Source organism: Panicum hallii, chromosome 8 (assembly GCF_002211085.1).
Source record: "Panicum hallii strain FIL2 chromosome 8, PHallii_v3.1, whole genome shotgun sequence".
NCBI classification, from domain to species: domain Eukaryota; kingdom Viridiplantae; phylum Streptophyta; class Magnoliopsida; order Poales; family Poaceae; genus Panicum; species Panicum hallii.
The window spans coordinates 40,789,076-40,807,819 of record NC_038049.1 but is presented as its reverse complement, the minus strand read 5'-3'; the positions used below and the strand labels follow the sequence as shown (position 1 = coordinate 40,807,819).

The 18,744-nt window shown below is 46.8% G+C and overlaps 4 protein-coding genes across 4 annotated transcripts; 2 read left to right on the top strand and 2 right to left on the bottom strand.

Annotated features, from left to right (window-relative positions):
* The first annotated feature begins 319 nt into the window (after positions 1-319).
* Positions 320-6,095, top strand: LOC112902913 (CRM-domain containing factor CFM3, chloroplastic/mitochondrial-like). Its single transcript, XM_025972105.1, has 9 exons — positions 320-1,101; positions 2,064-2,547; positions 2,638-2,768; positions 3,210-3,557; positions 3,999-4,155; positions 4,711-5,003; positions 5,286-5,345; positions 5,448-5,537; positions 5,658-6,095. The coding sequence occupies exons 1-9, from the start codon at positions 352-354 to the stop codon at positions 6,033-6,035; spliced, it is 2,691 nt and encodes an 896-aa protein (XP_025827890.1). The 5' UTR covers positions 320-351; the 3' UTR covers positions 6,036-6,095.
* Positions 6,096-7,593: 1,498 nt separating this feature from the next.
* Positions 7,594-11,289, top strand: LOC112902462 (probable galacturonosyltransferase 4). Its single transcript, XM_025971556.1, has 7 exons — positions 7,594-7,860; positions 8,044-8,096; positions 8,191-8,235; positions 8,981-9,216; positions 9,323-9,680; positions 10,086-10,604; positions 10,731-11,289. Exons 1-7 carry the CDS (start codon positions 7,731-7,733, stop codon positions 11,004-11,006), a joined length of 1,617 nt encoding a protein of 538 aa, XP_025827341.1. The 5' UTR covers positions 7,594-7,730; the 3' UTR covers positions 11,007-11,289.
* A 1,323-nt stretch (positions 11,290-12,612) lies between these two features.
* Positions 12,613-13,807, bottom strand: LOC112902464 (barwin-like). The gene is made up of 3 exons (XM_025971557.1): positions 13,666-13,807; positions 13,263-13,552; positions 12,613-12,924 (listed from the first exon to the last, which is right to left on the bottom strand). The coding sequence occupies exons 2-3, from the start codon at positions 13,536-13,538 to the stop codon at positions 12,757-12,759; spliced, it is 444 nt and encodes a 147-aa protein (XP_025827342.1). The 5' UTR covers positions 13,539-13,552; positions 13,666-13,807; the 3' UTR covers positions 12,613-12,756.
* Positions 13,808-17,471: 3,664 nt separating this feature from the next.
* On the bottom strand, positions 17,472-18,651 carry LOC112902896 (barwin-like). The gene is made up of 2 exons (XM_025972087.1): positions 17,909-18,651; positions 17,472-17,791 (listed from the first exon to the last, which is right to left on the bottom strand). The coding sequence occupies exons 1-2, from the start codon at positions 18,179-18,181 to the stop codon at positions 17,624-17,626; spliced, it is 441 nt and encodes a 146-aa protein (XP_025827872.1). The 5' UTR covers positions 18,182-18,651; the 3' UTR covers positions 17,472-17,623.
* Between the last annotated feature and the right edge of the window lie 93 nt (positions 18,652-18,744).

The window sequence follows — 18,744 nt, the reverse complement described above, 5'->3', positions numbered from 1 at the left end:
CGGCAGCCGTTGACGACGCGCGCGCGCGCGGATCGCGCAGGCGATTCTTTCCCCTCTTGCGTGCGCCACCCGCCGGCGACGTCGCGCTCGCAGAGGAATTGTTCTAACGAAATAAACACGCGGTGTTATAAAAATGCATGGAATTCTGACAGCCTATATTCAGCGGTCTGCGAAAGAAAATCGAATATAATCCGGTGCCATCAAAATTAAGCAGCTCAGCTTTAATCCGAGCCGTCAGTCTCCGATCAGACGGCCGAGGATGGCCGAAGGATTCATCCTGCGGACCAAAATATCCCCAATCCCCTAAACCCCCGCCCCCCCACCACTCCGCCATCCACCTCACCGCCACCCATGGCCGCTGCGGCCATGGCGTCCTCCCCGGCGGCCTCCCACCTCCGCCACCCCCCTCGCCTCCGCCTCCTCCTCCTCTCCTCCCGCCCTCTCTCCACCTCCGCCTCCTCCCCCTACCCGTGGCTCTCCGCCTGGTCCCGCCCCGGCCGGCGCGGCCGCCTCCGCGCGCCGGCCTCCGCGCTCGACCTCCGCCCGGAGCCCTCGCCCTCCTCCGACTCCGACGACGAGGACGCCGTCGGCGCCAGCCGCTCCTCAGGCCGCTCCACCATGGCCCTCATCCTCCGCCGCCTCCAGCGCGCCGGCTTCTCCCCGGAGGCGCCCCCGGCGCCCCCGCCGACGCACCCGCCGCGGGGGTCCGTCGAGGACGTGTTCCGCGCCGACGACGGCGTGCTCCCCAACGCGCGCGGCGGGTTCGACCCCGACACCTCCTACGCCGGGGAGGAGGAGGAGGGGCGGGCGCTCGGGGACGCGCGGTTCCCGTGGGAGCGCCCGATGCCGCCGCCCGAGGCCGCGCCGCGGGCCGCGCGGTCGCCGACGTGGATGGCCGAGCTGACGCTCCCCGCCGCCGAGCTCAGGCGGCTGCGGCACGCGGCCATGAGGGTCAAGTCGAGGACCAAGGTCGGCGGCGCCGGGGTCACGCGCGAGGTCGTGGAGAAGATCAGGGAGAAATGGAGGACGGAGGAGGTGGTCAGGGTCAAGGTCTCCGGCACGCCCGCGCTCAACATGCGCCTCTTCCACGAGATACTCGAGGTGTGTGTCACGGATTCTACTGAAATTGTGCTTGCGTAGCTCCCATTCATGTGCATAAACTACTTGAAGCGACTCGAGCTGCAACATGCAGCTTACTGGAAGTATGCTGGAACCTTTTAGAATTAGCTTGTACTGATGCCTAGGCAGTGCATAATTACTGTGGTTTTAGCATTTCTCTGAGAATACAAAAGATGAGTTCCCACGTTTGCACATTAACAAGGAAAAGAACAATGTTAATGCGTCCTGAAATAAATCCAGAACTCTTTGACAGTCTGTTACAGTTTACAATCAGTGCCAAGGAGAGAATTAGAATCACCAGCCGACCCCACCAATCTACATTGTTCAAACTCCTCTATGCCATCTGTTACCTTCATCACCTGAAGGTCCAAGCTGTTCTGTACTGAAAATGTATGCATTTTGGGTGTTTGCTGTAGTTACCACATGTATCATAAAGCTTTTGGTTACTCTTGGTGTGAGACAGGGTAATGATGAATTGCATCTTTGTAGTGCTTGAAAGTTTCAAATGATTATAGTTTGTATGCTAACTATCAATACTGTTGTTTCACCTATTGTGGTTCTTTACCACTGTAGAATTGAGTTAAAAACAGCACTCAACATCCTATTGCTATTGTTTAGTCAAGTTGAGAAAAGTTGCTAGAAAAATTGCATTAAAAATGCTGATCATATCATGGTATATTTTGATAAACTAATGCAGTATATTTATAGCACAAATTGATGGGTTTGGTTTAAAATTAGATCTTTTAAAAACCACCATACTTTTTTGAATCTCTGTTGCCTCTTTTTATTACAAACTGAACTGTTCCCATGAAAGAAAGAATAAGTTGAATATAGAGGCCAGTTAGACTGATTCTAAACTCAAGTTTGTTCAAATATCTTGAAGTACTTGTCATCTGACATCATTTCCCCCCTTATTTCTTTGTGTGTTGTTGGTCGGTGATTAGAGAAAAACAGGAGGCTTGGTAATATGGAGGTCAGGGACTTCAGTTTCTCTGTACAGGGGAATAGACTATGATGAAGCTGAATCCACTAAGGGGTCAAACAAGGTTTCACAGTCCCTTGGTATGAAGCCCTCAGTTAACGGGTCTCCAAGTCCTTCCTTACGACCCACTGAGAAAGTGGGCAGCGCACAAGATAGCAATGGAGCCTTTATTTCTAATTCTGGGAAAGAGGAACTAGTTGAACAAGCACCAGAAATCAAGTATGAAGATGAAATTGACAAGCTATTAGATGAACTTGGCCCAAGGTACAGTGACTGGCCTGGATCTGATCCATTACCAGTGGATGCAGATTTGCTGCCTGCAACTATTCCAGGTTACAAGCCCCCCTTCAGAGTTCTTCCGTACGGTGTTCGGCCATCTCTTGGCCGAAGGGACATGACCAATTTACGCCGTCTTGCCCGGGGATTGCCTCCTCACTTTGCTCTTGGTAATTCCTATGTTGCTTTAGTGAGCTTTGAGCTTTTATTGGTCAATTGTGCTATCTTGTTTTGATTTTCCACTTATCGATGGATGTTAGGACGAAGCAGACAACTCCAAGGCTTAGCCAATGCTATGGTCAAGCTGTGGGAGAAAAGTTCAATTGCTAAAATATCTTTGAAGAGAGGGGTACAGCTTACCACCAGTGAGAGGATGGCTGAAGATATCAAAGTAAGTATAGAAAGTATTTCTTGTTAGAAATTTGTGTAGCATGTACAGCTTAGAGCCTAGTTACTAGTTAGAAACGTTCATTTATTATTAGCAACAGTGCATTATGGATCCATATGTGCAACAGAAGTGCTTCTAGTTTATTTTATTTTCATACTTGTCCCTTCGTGCACCTTGAAGTTTGTAGTCTTCCTAAATGAATGTCAAGTGCTGTATATGAACTCATTTGGGCTCTTGATCAATAAATGTTTGGCTGTTTTTTGCAAGAAAGAAACCATAGCTTCTAGGATGGCCTAAATTCACATTTTGGTCCCTGGTTATAGAGAACAATCTTTTATCCTGCTGTTGCTGTGTTTCTTTTCACCTTTCCATTTCTCCAGGTTTTTAGTTAGGTCTTCTAGTGAACTAATGATTCATACTTAATATTCTTTTGGCCCACCTTAGAAATTAACAGGTGGTGTAATGCTGTCAAGGAACAACGAATTTATAGTCTTCTACAGAGGGAAGGATTTCTTGTCCTCAGAACTTGCTGAGGTGCTTCTAGACAGAGAAAGATTAGCAAAGTCCCTTCAAGATGAAGAGCAGGCGCGATTAAAGGCAGTGTCTTCATTTTCTTCGAGCATTGACGCATATGTACAACCTACTGTAGCTGGTACTCTAGAAGAGACTCTTGAGGCTAACTCCAAATATGGAAATAAACTGGATGAGGATCATGCGGACAAGATGGCAAGAACAGTTGCAGCTGCAAGACATGCTGACCTTGTGAGAAAGCTAGAGTGGAAGCTTGCACTTGTAAGTGACCAAGTTTGAATAATCTAAGCTCACTTTGTTTGATTCCATCTTATCTGAGCTATGTTTTGTGAAAAAAGTAGTCCTTTTAATCTGTCCATCAATATTTCTTAATTATACTATCACAATAAGGAGTATGGATTACACTCTAATTTAAAAATGAAATATACCTGGTGCTAATTCAATTTTATTTTCCCGTCATATATAACTTGAGAACTTGTAGAGGACCTAATTCAATTTTATTTTCCGGTCATATATAAGTTGACCTAGCTCATTTGTTTTTCTTCAGAGTGCTGATGCGCAATTTAAATTGCAAATAATTTAGTGTGCTGACATTGCAATTAAGTTTATGTGTTAAAATGCTTGCATGTATCATATAAAACACGCTTGACGATGCATGTTATGCAATTTGAATTGAACTGATTGCACTTTATTTATGTGCAGGCACAAAAAAAGATGGAGAAAGCTGAAAGGGTACTAGGAAAAGTCGAGACAGCCCTGAATCCAACTGAAGGTTCCAAGCCGCCTGAAACAATAACAGATGAAGAGAGATTCATGTTTCGGAAACTTGGTCTAAGGATGAAGGCATTTCTGCTCCTTGGTATTTCCTTCTTTTTTTATATATATTTCGTTTGTTGGACTTTTGCACACTTATTTAGGAAAAGAGCAACAGGCACAAGATGACCATATGCCATATTACATTTTTGTCAGCTTGCCTGCCTCTTCAACAGTCTTTTTTTTTTATCTTAGTAACCAAATAACAAATTGATTCTTGATATTGTAAGCGTGGTAGTGGCTATTTAGGAAGATGAAGCTATGCCAATTCTCTATCGTATAACTCTTGTAGCACTAAATAGAAAGCTATGCCAATTCCCTAAAATATCAAATAGAAAGTTACGGAGGTAGTAACCTATGTTAACGTTTTTAAGTGTCATTGTATTTCCTTTTTCATTCTTTAGGGATTGAAAAACTATTTGGATCATACTACGCATTCCTTGCTATCCCTTTCGTTTTTTATGGAAGGATCAGCAAGTTTTTCTTTTTGTTGAAATCTGAGCAGTTATTTACTCCCATGAGATATAGTCTCCTTATTGGCCCCTGTGTCACTTTTTCTTTAGCTCCAGTTTCTAAAGTTTGTTCTTCTCACCGCTTTCAGGCAGAAGGGGAGTTTTTGATGGAACGATTGAAAACATGCACTTGCACTGGAAGTACAGGGAATTAGTGAAGATTCTAGTGAAATCAAAATCTTTTACAGAAGTCAAGCAGACAGCATTGTCACTTGAAGCTGAAAGCGGTGGTATTTTAGTTTCTGTGGACAAAGTCTCCAAAGGCTACGCCATTGTTGTGTTCCGCGGGAAGAACTACAAACGCCCTTCGACGCTCAGACCGAGGAATCTCTTGTCCAAGCGGAAGGCTCTAGCTAGATCCATTGAGCTTCAGAGACACCAGGTACTATTTATATCTTATTGTGTTGGGTTCCTCAAGTTCAGTCTAGTTAGGTGTTCGAAAACAAAGGAGCAGTTCAATCTACGTTGGATGTTTGGAAACAAGGGGAACAGGTTCAATCTATGTTTGGTGTTCAAAAATAAGGGAACATATTCTGTCACAGTATCATGTTCATATTCTGTTTGACTTACTGTTATTCATCTGGCATAGGTTTCCCTAATAGTAAACGCTCATTCATCTCCATCCCTTTTTCTTCACTCGTTCCGTTCCTTGAAACCATGACAGGCCCTGAGTCGTCACTTTGCAAAGTTGAACAAAAGGGTGGAGCAGCTGAAAGCGGAACTGGTATGTACATGGCACCCAACCGATTTGGTCAGAGTGAACTATTTATTACTCGCTTATATAATGGATACATGATGCCATGGCATACTTTGATTTTCTTTTCAGGTCCAAATGGAGGGCGTGAAGGAGCAAGGCGACGAGGAGCTGTACGCCAAACTGGACTCCGCGTACTCGAGCGACGAGGAAGACATGGAGGTGAGCACCGAGCACGCTGAACTTTACGGCCATGCATGGTCAACTGAGTGTACGTTCCGTCGACGTCCTGTTGGAATTTCGTAAACGGTAAACCTTCTTCCCAACTTCGCTGCTGCCCAGGATGAGGACGACGAGGCCTACCTCAAGCGCTTTGACGACGAGGTCGCCGGTGCCACCACCGAGGGCAGGACCTCGCTGGACGGCAGCGACCCCGTGTACGACGAGGCCGATTACCCTGATTCTGAAGACGAAGCCGGTGATTACTACGCCGGAGAAGACGAGGGCGACGAGAGCTTCGATTCCGAAGATGACGAGGAAGACGAGCCTGCCGGGACTCCCGACGGCGATTTCCGGAACGAAGCGGATTTCGAGTCTTCTGCCCGAGAGTACAGGTTAGAAGGCGGTCTGAGTGGAGAGTGTGGCACTGCACGTGAGCCCACGAGCTCGCACGCCGGTGAGCAGCCGACCGAGCTGACTAACACGAGCTCTTGTAGCTAGGCGTTCGTGTATGTACAGGAGGTAAAAATCGCAGCATTATCTGTCGATCTATTCGATCGCTGCCAGGCTCCCACCGTTCGACCAGGTTGCACCGCTCGGCCCCCGCTTGATCCGGTCCCGGTGGAGGTGGCGAGGCAACGGGTGGCTCCTTGCGGTGCTCCCCGCCCGGGACTGGACTGGGCGGCGGACCCCTCCTGCCACGCCGCTCCGGATCATGCGCTGATGCGCCTGACGTCCTCGTACTCCGGCCGCGTCGGGTCAGGACTCAGGAGCACGGATAGAAACAATAACATCCTAGCGTCCGCTTCTATGTTTCAAATAAATAAAATATATAGTAAATAGAGATCCGAGCACAGGGCCTCGGCGGCGTGCACGTGACCGCCGAGCCCGGTTCCTCCGCAAACCGCACATGCCGTGGTTGCCGGATCGAGGCGACGCCGGGTCGACCAGCCGAGTGCAGTGCAGCTGTACCATGTAATGCGCGCGTGGCACCATCTACACGTTACGCTGCGTGTGGTCCTCTCCACTCCCAGCACGGCTCTGGGGTCGCGCCTGAGCACGTCCACAAGCTTTTGCTTCATCGTTTCGAAAACGGGGGGTAGTTTACAAACGCCCGGATTTGAAACTTCACAAGTTCGTAAGTTGGTACACGTTGAGGTCTCATGTTTGTACGGAGCGGTGCAGGATCTGTACCTGACTAACTTAAGGCTATCTCCAGCGATATCCTCCAAATTCCATCCCCTTCCCGCTTTCTACATATCAACTTCATTCTCTATACCAAACTTAACTCCAACAACATCCTCTATTTCCATCTTTTATACCCCACAATTTTACTTTTCTATCCTTTCTTCCAACCTCCGTTTCCCCTCCCGGCGTGCCCGCCGCACCCCGCCGCCCCGCCGCGCCGCCTGCCGCGCCACCCCGCAGCGACGCCTGCCGCGCCCCGCCGCCCCTCCCGCGCCGGCAGTTTCCTCCTGCGCGCGCGGAAGGGGCTGGTGGAGATGCGCTGGAGGGCGACCGGGATGGAGGACGCCGCTCCTGCCTTCCTCTGTGCGGGACGCAGCGCTCCTCCTCCATTTTACCGCACGCGATAGCGGGTCGCGCTGGAGCGTTACGGGTGCTGCAGTATCCCGTATTTTAGAGAACAGATGCTTTTACCGCACACCGCTGAAGATAGCCTAAATCTTGGAGAACTTACCCGGTGGGCCCCATCGAGGGAGGGATGGAGGGACAGGGTCCCAGCACCTGCCCCAAGTCCAATCCATCCAAAAAGCAAAAAAGAAAAGAAAAAAAAGGGAAAAGGGGATTTCCAGAAGCGCGTCCTGGCAGCCGTCCCTCCCCGCGAAAGTCGAGCGCCTCCCGCACCCGGATCGGAAGTTCGGAACCCACACCGCACCCGTCCAGCGGGCCCGGCCACCGCCACGCCTCCCTGCCGTGCGGGGCCCGCTCCTTCCCGGCCCCCACGCGTCAGTGGCACGCGCCCACGATCCCCACCACCGCTCCCCACCCCACCCCCACCCCCCCGGCCCCCCGCCTCCCGAACTCTGAACTCAACCCCCAACGCCCCTCCTCCTGCTCGGCTGCTGCTCCGCCTGCGCTTCCACACGGGTGTGCCAGTAGCCGTAGGCGGGGCGGCCGAACCCGAGTGCGGCGGCGCGCAGGCCCCGTCTCTCCCTGTGTGGCGCCGCGGCGGCGATGAGGGCGGCCGCCGGCGGGAGGGACTCGTCGTCGGTCGCGCTGCGGGCGCTGCTGATCGCGACCGCCTGCGGCCTCGTCTTCGCGCTGCTCAACCTCCCCGACGGCCGCGCCGGCTCCACGCCCCCCGGTGAGTCCAGGGCCCGCTCTCCACCCACCCACTCCCCCATCCCCCGCCGGCGCTGCTGCTGGTAATGCTAGTAAGCCCCGTGCTGTGCTTATGCGGCGCCTAATTTGGTTGGGGGGAGCGCGGGTTTAGCGGCGCGTTTGGTGTGCGTTCGCTGATGGCGACGGGAATTTGCTTTGCGTGCAGGTGGGGAGCGCGGCGCGGGTGGGGGAGGCGGGGCCCGCCTGTCGGTGGAGCAGGTGGGAGGCCGTCCCCGGACGATTCTCTGATTCTTCGTTCGGCCTTTTCGGATTTGACTGAATTCCTTGCTTGTTTTTTTTTCTTTCTCCGCAGGGGCTGATCCGAGAGGCCAGGAGGCTTAACACTGTCGCCGAAGAGGTAGTTTTTGTAACAAATTTGGGAACGGGATGTTCGATTTTCATGCCTGGAAGTTGCCATTCCTGGTATCGATGAAGAGCAGAGAAGTTCAGTGGTTGCTGTGCGATGAGTTTGTACTGAATAAGACTAGTGTCGAGGTGCCGAATTGGTGTGTACTTGTAGCCTGAATATGAAGTGTGGCTGCTGTAGAAAGGGGGATGGGTAGTTATTTACTGTACTAGGGAATAGTGGTTCGAGTAGGTTTATTTTCCCTGCCTTTTTGTTGGTTATAGCGTCCAAGACTGATGCTTTCTCAGTCCACAATGAACATTGCACAGGTTTTTTTCCTACGGTTTCCATAGACCTTTTTATAGAAAGAAATAGAAACAAGTTGTTTTTTTTAATACTTGAAACAAGTAAGATTTTCATCCCTGGAAGTAGTATTACTAGTATGCCTGGGTGCCAATCTAGAGCAGAGAAGTTCAGTGGTTTCAGTCTGCTGAATTTATTCTAAAGAGTAGCACTGAGTTGCCAAATTGTTGTGTTCTGTAGCCTTAACATGAAATGGGACTACAGTACATCGGGGGATGGCTAGTCAATGAACATTGCCCAGTTTTTGGCTGATTTCCTCTGCAAAATGACTTGTTCTTTTTTCTATATGCTTCTGAAATATATAACGATATCTCACTGACCAGGTTTACAATCACTCTTGTCTGCTTCAACCGAATGCACTTAGAGATACTTATGTGGGTGAAGTTTTCTGCAGATAGATGGGCAAACCGATGAAATTGCTGCTGAAGAAGATGAAAGAATTTCAAAATCTCCCCCAGACACTAAAGAGAAGATATGGATGATGCAAGATCAGCTAATTATGGCCAAGGCGTACTTGCATTTCGCTTCTCCCCAAGGCAGTGCACATTTAGTTCGAGAGCTGAAATTGAGGATAAAAGAGATAGAGAGGGCAATAAGCCACTCAAGTGGAGGTTCCCGTATACCTGGGAGGTAAGTTTGTCCAACGATTATTAGAGTTGTTCTGTTAAAACCATGCAAATACTTCATGAAAGAAAACAGCTGTCACTGATATATAAAACACACACGCTCCATGCAGTGCATTGCAGAAAATGAAGGCCATGGAACAGACCCTTTCCAAGGCTCAGAGGACCTACCCACGTTGCTCTCAGATGACATCAAAGCTACGTGCAATGACACACAACAGTGAAGAATTAGTAAGAGCACACCAAAGTGAATCCTCATTCCTTGAGCAGGTTGCTGTGAGGACATTACCCAAAGGCCATCACTGCCTAGCAATGCGACTTACTACAGAGTACTTTTCGTTAGATCCTAAGGAACGTGAATTCCCTAAAAGAGACAACAGGCAGTTAGACGACTATTATCATTATGCAATATTCTCAGACAATGTACTTGCAAGCGCTGTGGTTGTCAACTCTACAATTGCTGCATCAAAGGTATGACCTTACATCCATCAAGCAATAATACCCCGCATGCTTTTCTATGAGCTATGTGCCTTACTGAATGATCTTTAATTGCAAACTTGTGTCCTAGCTTATTCACCCATAGTAAACAATGACTGAACTTCGAGTGACAACTGTTGCTGTAGACAGATGTTTTACTTTCTGTATGCATTTCGCGTATCTATATTTGGTCTGTCTTTGGTTTTCTATGTCTATGAGGGACTTATTTGATGGACACTTATTTTGATTATTTTGTTACTCATGTGGTGTGATGAGAACTTATATGCAAGGAACATGGAACCAAGGCCTTGCACTATAACTTCTTCAGTCTAACTTTGTTGCATGGGTTTTATTTCAGCCTAGAATTTTCTCTTGATTCATCCTTTTTTTTTATGGCAGGATCCTGGAAGGATAATGTTGCATATTGTAACTGATGCATTGAATTATCCTGCAATGAGGATGTGGTTTCTGACAAACCCACCAACTCCAGCAGCAATAGAAGTCGAAAGCCTGGATGATTTCAAATGGTTGCCTGGTGATTTCAGTTCTAGATTTAAGCTGAAGGGTGTTCGAGATCCAAGATACACTTCTGCACTTAACCACTTGCGTTTTTATTTGCCAGAAGTGTTTCCCTCTTTGAGCAAGGTTTTACTCTTGGACCATGATGTGGTAGTCCAGAAAGACTTGAGTGGATTATGGAACATAGATATGAAGGGTAAAATAATGGGTGCTGTCGAGACATGCACTTCTGGTGAAGGTTACCATCGATTGGATAGCCTTGTTGATTTTTCTAATCCAAGTATCTCCAACAAATTTGATGCAAAGGCTTGTACCTTTGCTTTTGGGATGAACATATTTGACCTGAGTGAATGGTGCAAACAGGGTTTGACTGCAACCTATCATAAATGGTTTCAAGTGGTAAGTGTTAAATCTTCTAATTATTCATGGGAACATCAGCTTTTACACGAAGTATTTCTGCACTTTTTTTCTTGTTCTTTTTATTTCTTATCAACACCCTGTTCCTCTTTGATTTCCAATTCTCAGGGCAAAAGGCAGAGGTTATGGAAGGCAGGAAGCTTGCCACTGGGCCAACTCGTCTTCTACAACCAAACACTGCCTCTCGACCGCCGGTGGCATGTTTTAGGGCTTGGCCATGATTTTAGCATTGGAAGAGATGAACTTGAGAGCGCCTCTGTCATCCATTACAGCGGGAAACTCAAACCCTGGCTGGAAATCTCCATCCCAAAGTACAGAGACAACTGGCACATACACCTTAACTACGATAACGCATACTTGCAGCAGTGCAACATCCATGGATAGAAGTGATTACGGGCAAGAAGATATTTGCACAGTGGAACATGGATACAGTTTTGCTCTATAGTGCTTATTAGGAATCTGATCTTATTCTCTCTCTTTTTTTTTCTTTTTCTTTTTACTTCTCTTGCTAGATGCCCTGTTCTGTATTTAGGTGTATACATTTTTTTTACCAAGTAGCTACAATCTGTGCAAAAGGGACAGAAGACTAAAAGTGATTAAAAGGGCTACAATTCCAAATGAGTCTGAAGTTTCGGGGGAAAAAATTAGTAGCTGGCATTGCGGATTATTCCCGTGTTCCCCGAGTTGCCCATGTTGAGTTGAGACATTGGTGCCCAGGATTGATTTTTTACTTTCACGGATTTTATTGTATCCTCTGTTTTTACGAAGAAGATATTACTATTGTCGTTTAGGAAAGCATGGCGTGGTGCTGTCATTGTCACACTGAATGTGTGTCCACTGCAGATATTTCAGCGGAGAGGAAAAAAATATCTGGATACGTGCTGCGTAGCTACATACAGTTACATCTTGTATTTATCTCTACTTCCGTTTTCTCTGACTGGAACGAGAAGCAATTAATTTCCATGTGAATATGGCTCAACACCATGGCAAAAAAAAAAGAAAAAAATTCTAGACCATGGTCAAAAGTATACAGGATACAGTACAGTAGACTCCTCTTCTTCTCAGTTGGGCAGCCGAAACGGCCACACATTTCTTTTTCTTTGTTGAAAGTAAACACACATTTCTTGTTTCTACGGCACTAGATTGCTAAAGAGCCTGGACCATCCATCACAGTCTTGATTGTTTCTTGCAACTTTCCTATCCGTCTTGACTTCGGACGCCAGATTAATCCCCCACTACCGCGCGCAATGGTTCTTCCTGTCGATCCTTCCAAGCCGGCATGACTTTCCACGCAGGGCAGCACCCGGTCGGGCAATCCGATCGAGGTGCCAACGCAGCTGGGCTCATCAGTCGACAGCTACGGACGTACTGTTTGGAAGAACAAAAACCGTTTGGGTTTGCTAGTTGCAATGGGTGGCCACTGACCATGTACGCCTGCCGGCTACGTACAGCCAAACGGGAGTAATTGTGTACCATGTCGAAACACGTTACGCTCCCTCGTAGGGCTTCATGCTTGGCTGATGATGGATGGCGGTAAGCTGATGAAAAGGATATGGTACGGTTAAATGGTGAACGGTCGGTATAGTGTCACGTGTTATGCGTGTATACAATATAAAAACGTACATCTCTCTTTTAGCATAACTTCTCCTGAATCCTCCATTGCCACAACTCCAATTCCTAGTTTGAGAAGAACAAAAACCGTTTGGTTTATATATCCTACAGGGTTACGTGCTATATATATATCTGACTAAGCTACCGGAAAACATTGATCAATATATTCCCGCACGTTGTTCTTGTAATAGAAAATAATAATAATAATAATAATAATAATAATAAAAGGCATAATTCTCGATTATTTAAATATATCTCTCCATGAGCTTAATTTCTTCTGAATATTTTATTTTCCCCAACTTTAACCGGAAACAGAGTAAGCTGACCTAGTATGCAGAGTTTTGAAGTAAAACTGAAGCCGGAAGTGACATAGAGACAGTTAATATGCAAAACCCACTTTATTTACTCCAATACGGTTTTGTTTATTCAGCAGTACTAGCATCATCCGGGCCTTTGTTCCCTTTTATTCCATCACGCCACACATCTAAGCGAGGCTTGTATTGTTACATCCGGCCGAGTTCACTCAGCAGGAGACGAACTGGTAGTCGACGTTGAGGTGTCCCATCTGGTAGCCCTGCCCGTTGGTGTCGATCTTCTTGAACACCGTCTCGAAGTCCAGGTCCAGCCCGCCGTTGCTGCACTGGTCCACGATCCTCGCCACCGTCGACGCCCTCGTCGCACGGTTGGTCACCTACCGTGGTCGAATTCAGAATTGATGATTGAAGCAGGAGTGGATTGCATTGCACAATCGGTTCGGCAATAAAAACAACTTTTAGCAGTTTTTGCGTACACCGTGGTCAACCTCAAAGCATCATTTTCGTATCATCAGGTGCGGTATGACTCGGCAAGGCTTACCAGACTACACTATTTTTGACCTTAAATTTTATTCTAAAACTAGTGTCAATAGTGGATTTAGTGTTGTACTAATCATGTAGGCCAAAGTCTACATAACAAGATGTGAGTTGTTGATTATGCGTACATACTATGCGTTTTAATGGGCATTCAGAACGAATAGAATGTCAAGGGTACCTTGATGCACTTGCCGCAGGAGGCCTGGCCCCTAGGGCCTGAGGGCCCGCAGAAGGCGGTCCAGCCGTACTTCTGGCGCCACGACAGTGGCTTGTTGGCGTCCCACGTGGCGCAGTAGGCGCTGACGCGGTTGAGGTCCCAGCCGTTCTGCGCCGGGTTGTACAGGTGGTACGTCGCGCGCACGTTGGACGCCTGCTGCGCAGCGGCCACTGCCAACATGGCGCAGAGGAGCGCGGCCACCGCGAGCGCCGCCCTTCCGCCGGTGATCGCCGCCATAGCTGATGCTGGGTCTGGATTCGTTCACAGCAACATGTACATCACAAGAAGCAAGTCAGTATCTTGCTGTGTTTATGGCGATCGAGGACAGCATGGAATAGAGGAGGACACCGATCGAGTTACCGACCTTGTCGTGAGCTCCTAGTTAGATGATGATGTGCCAAATCGAAGAAGAATGCAGGGGAACGCTAGGTGTTGTAGTGCAATGGCTTGGAGGTACGCAGCAGAGGCTGCCGCCTTATATAGAGTAGAGGTTGGGTGCCGGACAATGTGGCATTTTCTTTCAAGGACAGAAGAGAAGTCACGTCAGGGTTATAACTGTCATTTCAGCACAAGTATGGCAGTCCTGTCATTACTTTTAAGTACTTAAATTGATTAGGAGCATCCTAGCACTAACAATGTGGTTATATACAAAGTTACACTGAAACTGAAAAGCTATCACAAGACTGCACTTCTTTAAACAGCCAGTTTTACAACTTCTGTTGGCGTGGTTTGTACTAAGACTATACTACTTTGGTGAATCAACTTCATAGAGGTATACGGATATCTTCCGTATCTCACATCGCAAAACTACATATATGTATTCTCATTCTGTACCGTGGAACTTTTCACTTTTAAGTAAGGAAAATAAATGAAGTTTTGTGATATGAAATTAGCATAGAGTGCGTAGTTTTGTAACGCGAGTTATCTTGTGAATGTGAAACTTGCTCAAAAAAAAAGTGGAGTTTTGTGGAATTCACTCTTTCCTCCCTCTTATGAACTGGTGTTTTATTTTTGGGGTGAATGAACTGACCCTCTTATTATTGCCGGTTTCCAATTATTCTACCCCAGCCGGTGAATCGGTGATCGCCGCCGGTCTAGTCCTAGCTTTATCCTCTGTTCCCCATCCTCATGTGGCCATGTTCCAAGTTGACCGTCCGGCGCGGCGGCTCGAGATCGGTCAAGCGAGAGCTGCCAGCTGCCCACTCGCCGATGCAACCTCACTCCTCGCGTTGCGTGCGCTGGATGGCAACGGAAAGCAGCGAGCCACGCATCAGCGTGCAAACGACACGAGAGGTGGTGAAGAACGGTAAATTTTAATCTAGATAATATAATATAATATAATATAAGTACAGGATCCTAAAAGGATCTGTCTCTAATTTTATTCAATTTAAGCTAAATATATATAAGGTCATATTAGATTATGAAGAATGCATTAGAGATATAATCTTATTACCACCCCTACGGCTAGATAGTCGTCATCGCACCCGACTGACGATGACGTGCACTAAAGGATCGTAAATTTTAGTCTAGATAATATAATATAAGTACCGGATCTTAAAAGGATCGGATTCTAATCTTATTCAATTTAAGCTAAATATATATAAGAGTCAAATTAGACTGTGAGGAGAGTACTAAACTCTACGGCACTCTACGGCTACGGCTGGATAGTCGTCGTCGCACCCATCTAACGATGAGGACTGGCCCGTCACCGTCAGCCTCCGACGTGCGTACGCCGCCACGGCATGGAATTCCAGCAGCCGCCCGGACTCCTCTGGACTCTGGGCTCCGGAAGGAGCTGGTCTCTTGTGGCCTGCGCACGTACAATGTGTTAGGATGGATCGAGGAGGAAGCAGGCAAGCTAGGTGGCACACAAATCTTGACCTATCTCACCTAGGAGATAACAGAAAAGATGATTGACGCCTTGACGGCTGTTGCAGCAACCACGTTGGGTGCGTCATATTAGCACACGTCCATGCATTTAACTCCTTAGAAATCCGGTAAAGGCAACTAGGCAAGGATTGGTTCAGTTTAGGTGTTTGGGGGTGATAGTCGGCTGAAAGAAATGGCAATTCCATGGAGGAAGATCCAAGCAAGAGTTCATGCATGTGTGGCACCATGGACAATTTCAACAGGACACGGGCTTTCATTAGGAAGAGTTTCCCATTCTTGATTCTTGTAGTTTTCAACGAACCACCGTAGAAAAGTTTATTAGCCGTCGCGTCAGCCGTTCACTACTACTTCCGGTTTAATATGCAAGATGACGTAGTTTTATTGTAATTCATTTTTTTTCAATTTTAATCAAGTTTATAGGAAAAAATGTTGGCATATGCAGTAACAAATGAATGCACTATCAACACATAATTGGAGATAGATTAAAAACCAATTTGATATTGTAGATGGTGGTGTATTTTCCTATAGACTTGTCAAAACTAAAACGTCTACATTTTCAGTCCACGGGAGTATTTATAATTATCTCTAAATAAAAGAATCGTTCTCTTGTTGATTACAAAGGAAACTTATTATAGAAAGACAGTTCAAAGGTTTGTATTTATGCAACATTTCTTTCTTTAGTGACTTTGTTCCGGCTGGCCGTACGTTTGCACTATTACACGGCAGACTAAATTTGCCATCCACCAGCGCTTAGAGTTTACTATTGGGGCAATGGGAGTTGCTATTGCACATGCAAATCATTTTAAAACTAAAAAGTTGTAGTTTTTAAACCATTCATCAAGTTTAAATTCTGATTGCACAGTTATATCTTTTTCGAAGAGATCTTCAAAACAAGACCCCAAGACTCCACTTGTATATGTTTCGGCAATATTTTTCAAAGACACAGAAATTTCTCTACGTATAATGGAAAAATACCAAAATAAATTAGTTAAATGCTCAACTGATCTGCTAAAGTTGCCTATTATTGATCATGCAATAAACATTCACCTACCCAACAAAGTTGTTTACCCTACCACTAATCATACCAAATAATCTATCTTCACAACATGAGCATCAATATCCACTTAGCTGAACTTAGGCGTATGAAGCAACATTCTGTGAAGCTATAAGCAATTTTTGCAAACATTATAAGCAAATTAGAATAGGCTAAAAAGTATTTTCTCTCACAAAAAATATATAATTGAAATATAGTGTTGTAGATCTTGTTTTGAAGCTCTTATTGAAACAAACACAACTGCGTAATCGGATTTTGATTTTGATGCTCTGTTTTGAAACTATAGTTTTTTATTTTCAAATTATGTGAATGAATGCGCTTACGTCATTCATATCTTTATGGAATAGTTTTTTTTTATTCTGTTGGGGTGGATGGGTGGTAGAAAATATGCGGAAATATTAGGAGTCACACGTGTAATTGACAGTTAAACCATCACACACATGTGGAATATATTTTTATATTGTTGGAACAATTGTTGCGGCAACAAAAAAGATTGTTCCGCGTTCAAAAAAATATTCTAAAATAATCATCCAAGTTACCAAGTATGATCTTATTTTGATGATTTCATCGTAAGAAACATAGTGGCGCAGTCGGATTTTAATTTGGAAATACGATTTTGGAAAATATAACTCCATAACGCTGTAACTGCCGGTCACGACTCCTAATATCCTCCGGAAATATGTCTGCTACCTGCAGCGACAGTGGCGAGGTTGATTGCTAAAATGGGAAGCTAATCTAATTGCTTTCCTAAAACGGGGCTGTCATGCGGCCCGTCGCCGCGTCCTTCTTTTTTAAAAAACTTTTTTTTGTGTGCAGCATGCATTATTTGCACATTCTAAAATACTTTATGTCAAACTTGTGGTATAGGATGTGATTTATTTATTTATTTTGGCGTCTCATTGTGCAAGATAGTCAATTGTAAGGTGGTGCCAATTTGAGATAACACTATGTCCTTGAAAATATTAGTTTTTTTAGGAAAAATCCAATTTACACTTTTGAACTATCTTAAAAATTCAATTTTCAACATTCAACTAACTATGAAACCGAATAACAAGGTGTCTGTTGTGTATGTGTGTTGCTCATAGCGTACTCATGTATGTAGTAATGTCACTCCACGTCTCTTTTTGTCAAGATCTGAGGTGTAGTGGGTACGGTGAACATGATTCATCTCATATGTTTTCGGGAGGTAATAAATTAAAGAACTTCAGAATTATTTGCATGCGAGAAACATTGATAATGCGAGTTATTTCTGCTGTGGTTCCATTTATTTAGCATGCATATGCCTGCACATACAGTTGCAAGCTTATTATTGTGTTATCCATCTTCTTATTCCACGGCACCGAACGTCGTCTGATACTCTGCCTGCTGGCTCTCTCGATCAGCATCCGACGAACTGGTAGTCGACGTCGAGGTGCCCCATCTGGAAGCCGCGGCCGTCGGTGTCGATCCTCTTGAACACCGTCTCGAAGTCCAGGTCCAGCCCGCCGTTGCTGCATTGGTCCACGATCCTCGCCGTGACCGACGCCCCCGTCCCGCGGTTCGTTACCTGCACAATGTCACAGTCATTCATCATCGCCATGAAGAAGCATCCGTGCTGAACTCCGGCGAGCATGTGCTGTTTCTCGATCGACCAAAAAGGTTGCTCTCCTTTCTTCCTACGTACCCGGATGCACTGGCCACAGGCGGCCTGGCCCCTGGGTCCTGCGGGCCCGCAGAAGGCGGTCCAGCCGTACTGCTGCCGCCACGCCGGCGGCCTGCCGGCGTCCCAGGTGGCGCAGTAGGCGCCGACGCGGTTCAGATCCCACCCGTTCTCCGCCGGGTTGTACAGGTGGTACGTCGCGCGGACGTTGGACGCCTGCTGCGCCGCGGCCGCCGCCGCCGCGGCGCAGAGGAGGGCGGCCACCGCGAGCGCCCGCGCACCGGCGATCTCCGCCATCGCTAGCTGCTGGCCTGGGAGAGCTTCACAACAATATGTCAGTGATGGTACTGCTCGAGCTCGACTGCAGTGGTGGTGGTACGGTGCTAGCTAGCTCGATCGGGGACTTTATAGCTAGCGATCTCCCTCGGCGCCGGACAACGTGGACTTCTCATCTCCGGCGCAATTCCTGGATCGTCTCCGATCCATCCATCTCGGCGGCGTTCATGAGATCAGCGTCGTCGATCGCCGGCGGCCGGCCTCATGTGCTAGCTAGCTAGGATGCAGCACCCTGTGTGCCGGAGTTTCCGGACTCCAGAAGAGATCAACAAGCTGTGACTTGCAGGGTTGCATCTCGAGATGGGAAGAAGCTAGTGGCTAGCGAGCCTGCAAATCTTGACCAGTACGTACGCCTTGGCCGTCTATTTGGATCGAGGAGCTGACTGAAACTTCATGTGTATTTGTTGAATGGAGGCCGTATTATCCTTTTACTTCCGATCTTATTAGCTTGTCCTAAAAATTCTAGAAATACTTATTAAATTCATGGTCGGAGGAAGTAAGTGATGATACAATTTGCTTGGCCT

Excerpts from the sequence above, each read along its gene's own strand:
- LOC112902464 (XM_025971557.1), bottom strand. The coding sequence starts at position 13,538 with ATGGCGGCGATCACCGGCGGAAGGGCGGCGCTCGCGGTGGCCGCGCTC. Across the intron at positions 12,925-13,262 it reads CCTGCGGCAAGTGCATCAAG|GTGACCAACCGTGCGACGAG; the intron begins GTACCCTTGACA and ends CGACCACGGTAG.
- LOC112902896 (XM_025972087.1), bottom strand. The coding sequence starts at position 18,181 with ATGGCGGAGATCGCCGGTGCGCGGGCGCTCGCGGTGGCCGCCCTCCTC. Across the intron at positions 17,792-17,908 it reads CCTGTGGCCAGTGCATCCGG|GTAACGAACCGCGGGACGGG; the intron begins GTACGTAGGAAG and ends GACATTGTGCAG.
- LOC112902462 (XM_025971556.1), top strand. The coding sequence starts at position 7,731 with ATGAGGGCGGCCGCCGGCGGGAGGGACTCGTCGTCGGTCGCGCTGCGG. Across the intron at positions 7,861-8,043 it reads CGCCGGCTCCACGCCCCCCG|GTGGGGAGCGCGGCGCGGGT; the intron begins GTGAGTCCAGGG and ends CTTTGCGTGCAG. Across the intron at positions 9,681-10,085 it reads CTACAATTGCTGCATCAAAG|GATCCTGGAAGGATAATGTT; the intron begins GTATGACCTTAC and ends TTTTTATGGCAG.
- LOC112902913 (XM_025972105.1), top strand. The coding sequence starts at position 352 with ATGGCCGCTGCGGCCATGGCGTCCTCCCCGGCGGCCTCCCACCTCCGC. Across the intron at positions 4,156-4,710 it reads GAAGGCATTTCTGCTCCTTG|GCAGAAGGGGAGTTTTTGAT; the intron begins GTATTTCCTTCT and ends CACCGCTTTCAG. Across the intron at positions 5,004-5,285 it reads TTGAGCTTCAGAGACACCAG|GCCCTGAGTCGTCACTTTGC; the intron begins GTACTATTTATA and ends AAACCATGACAG.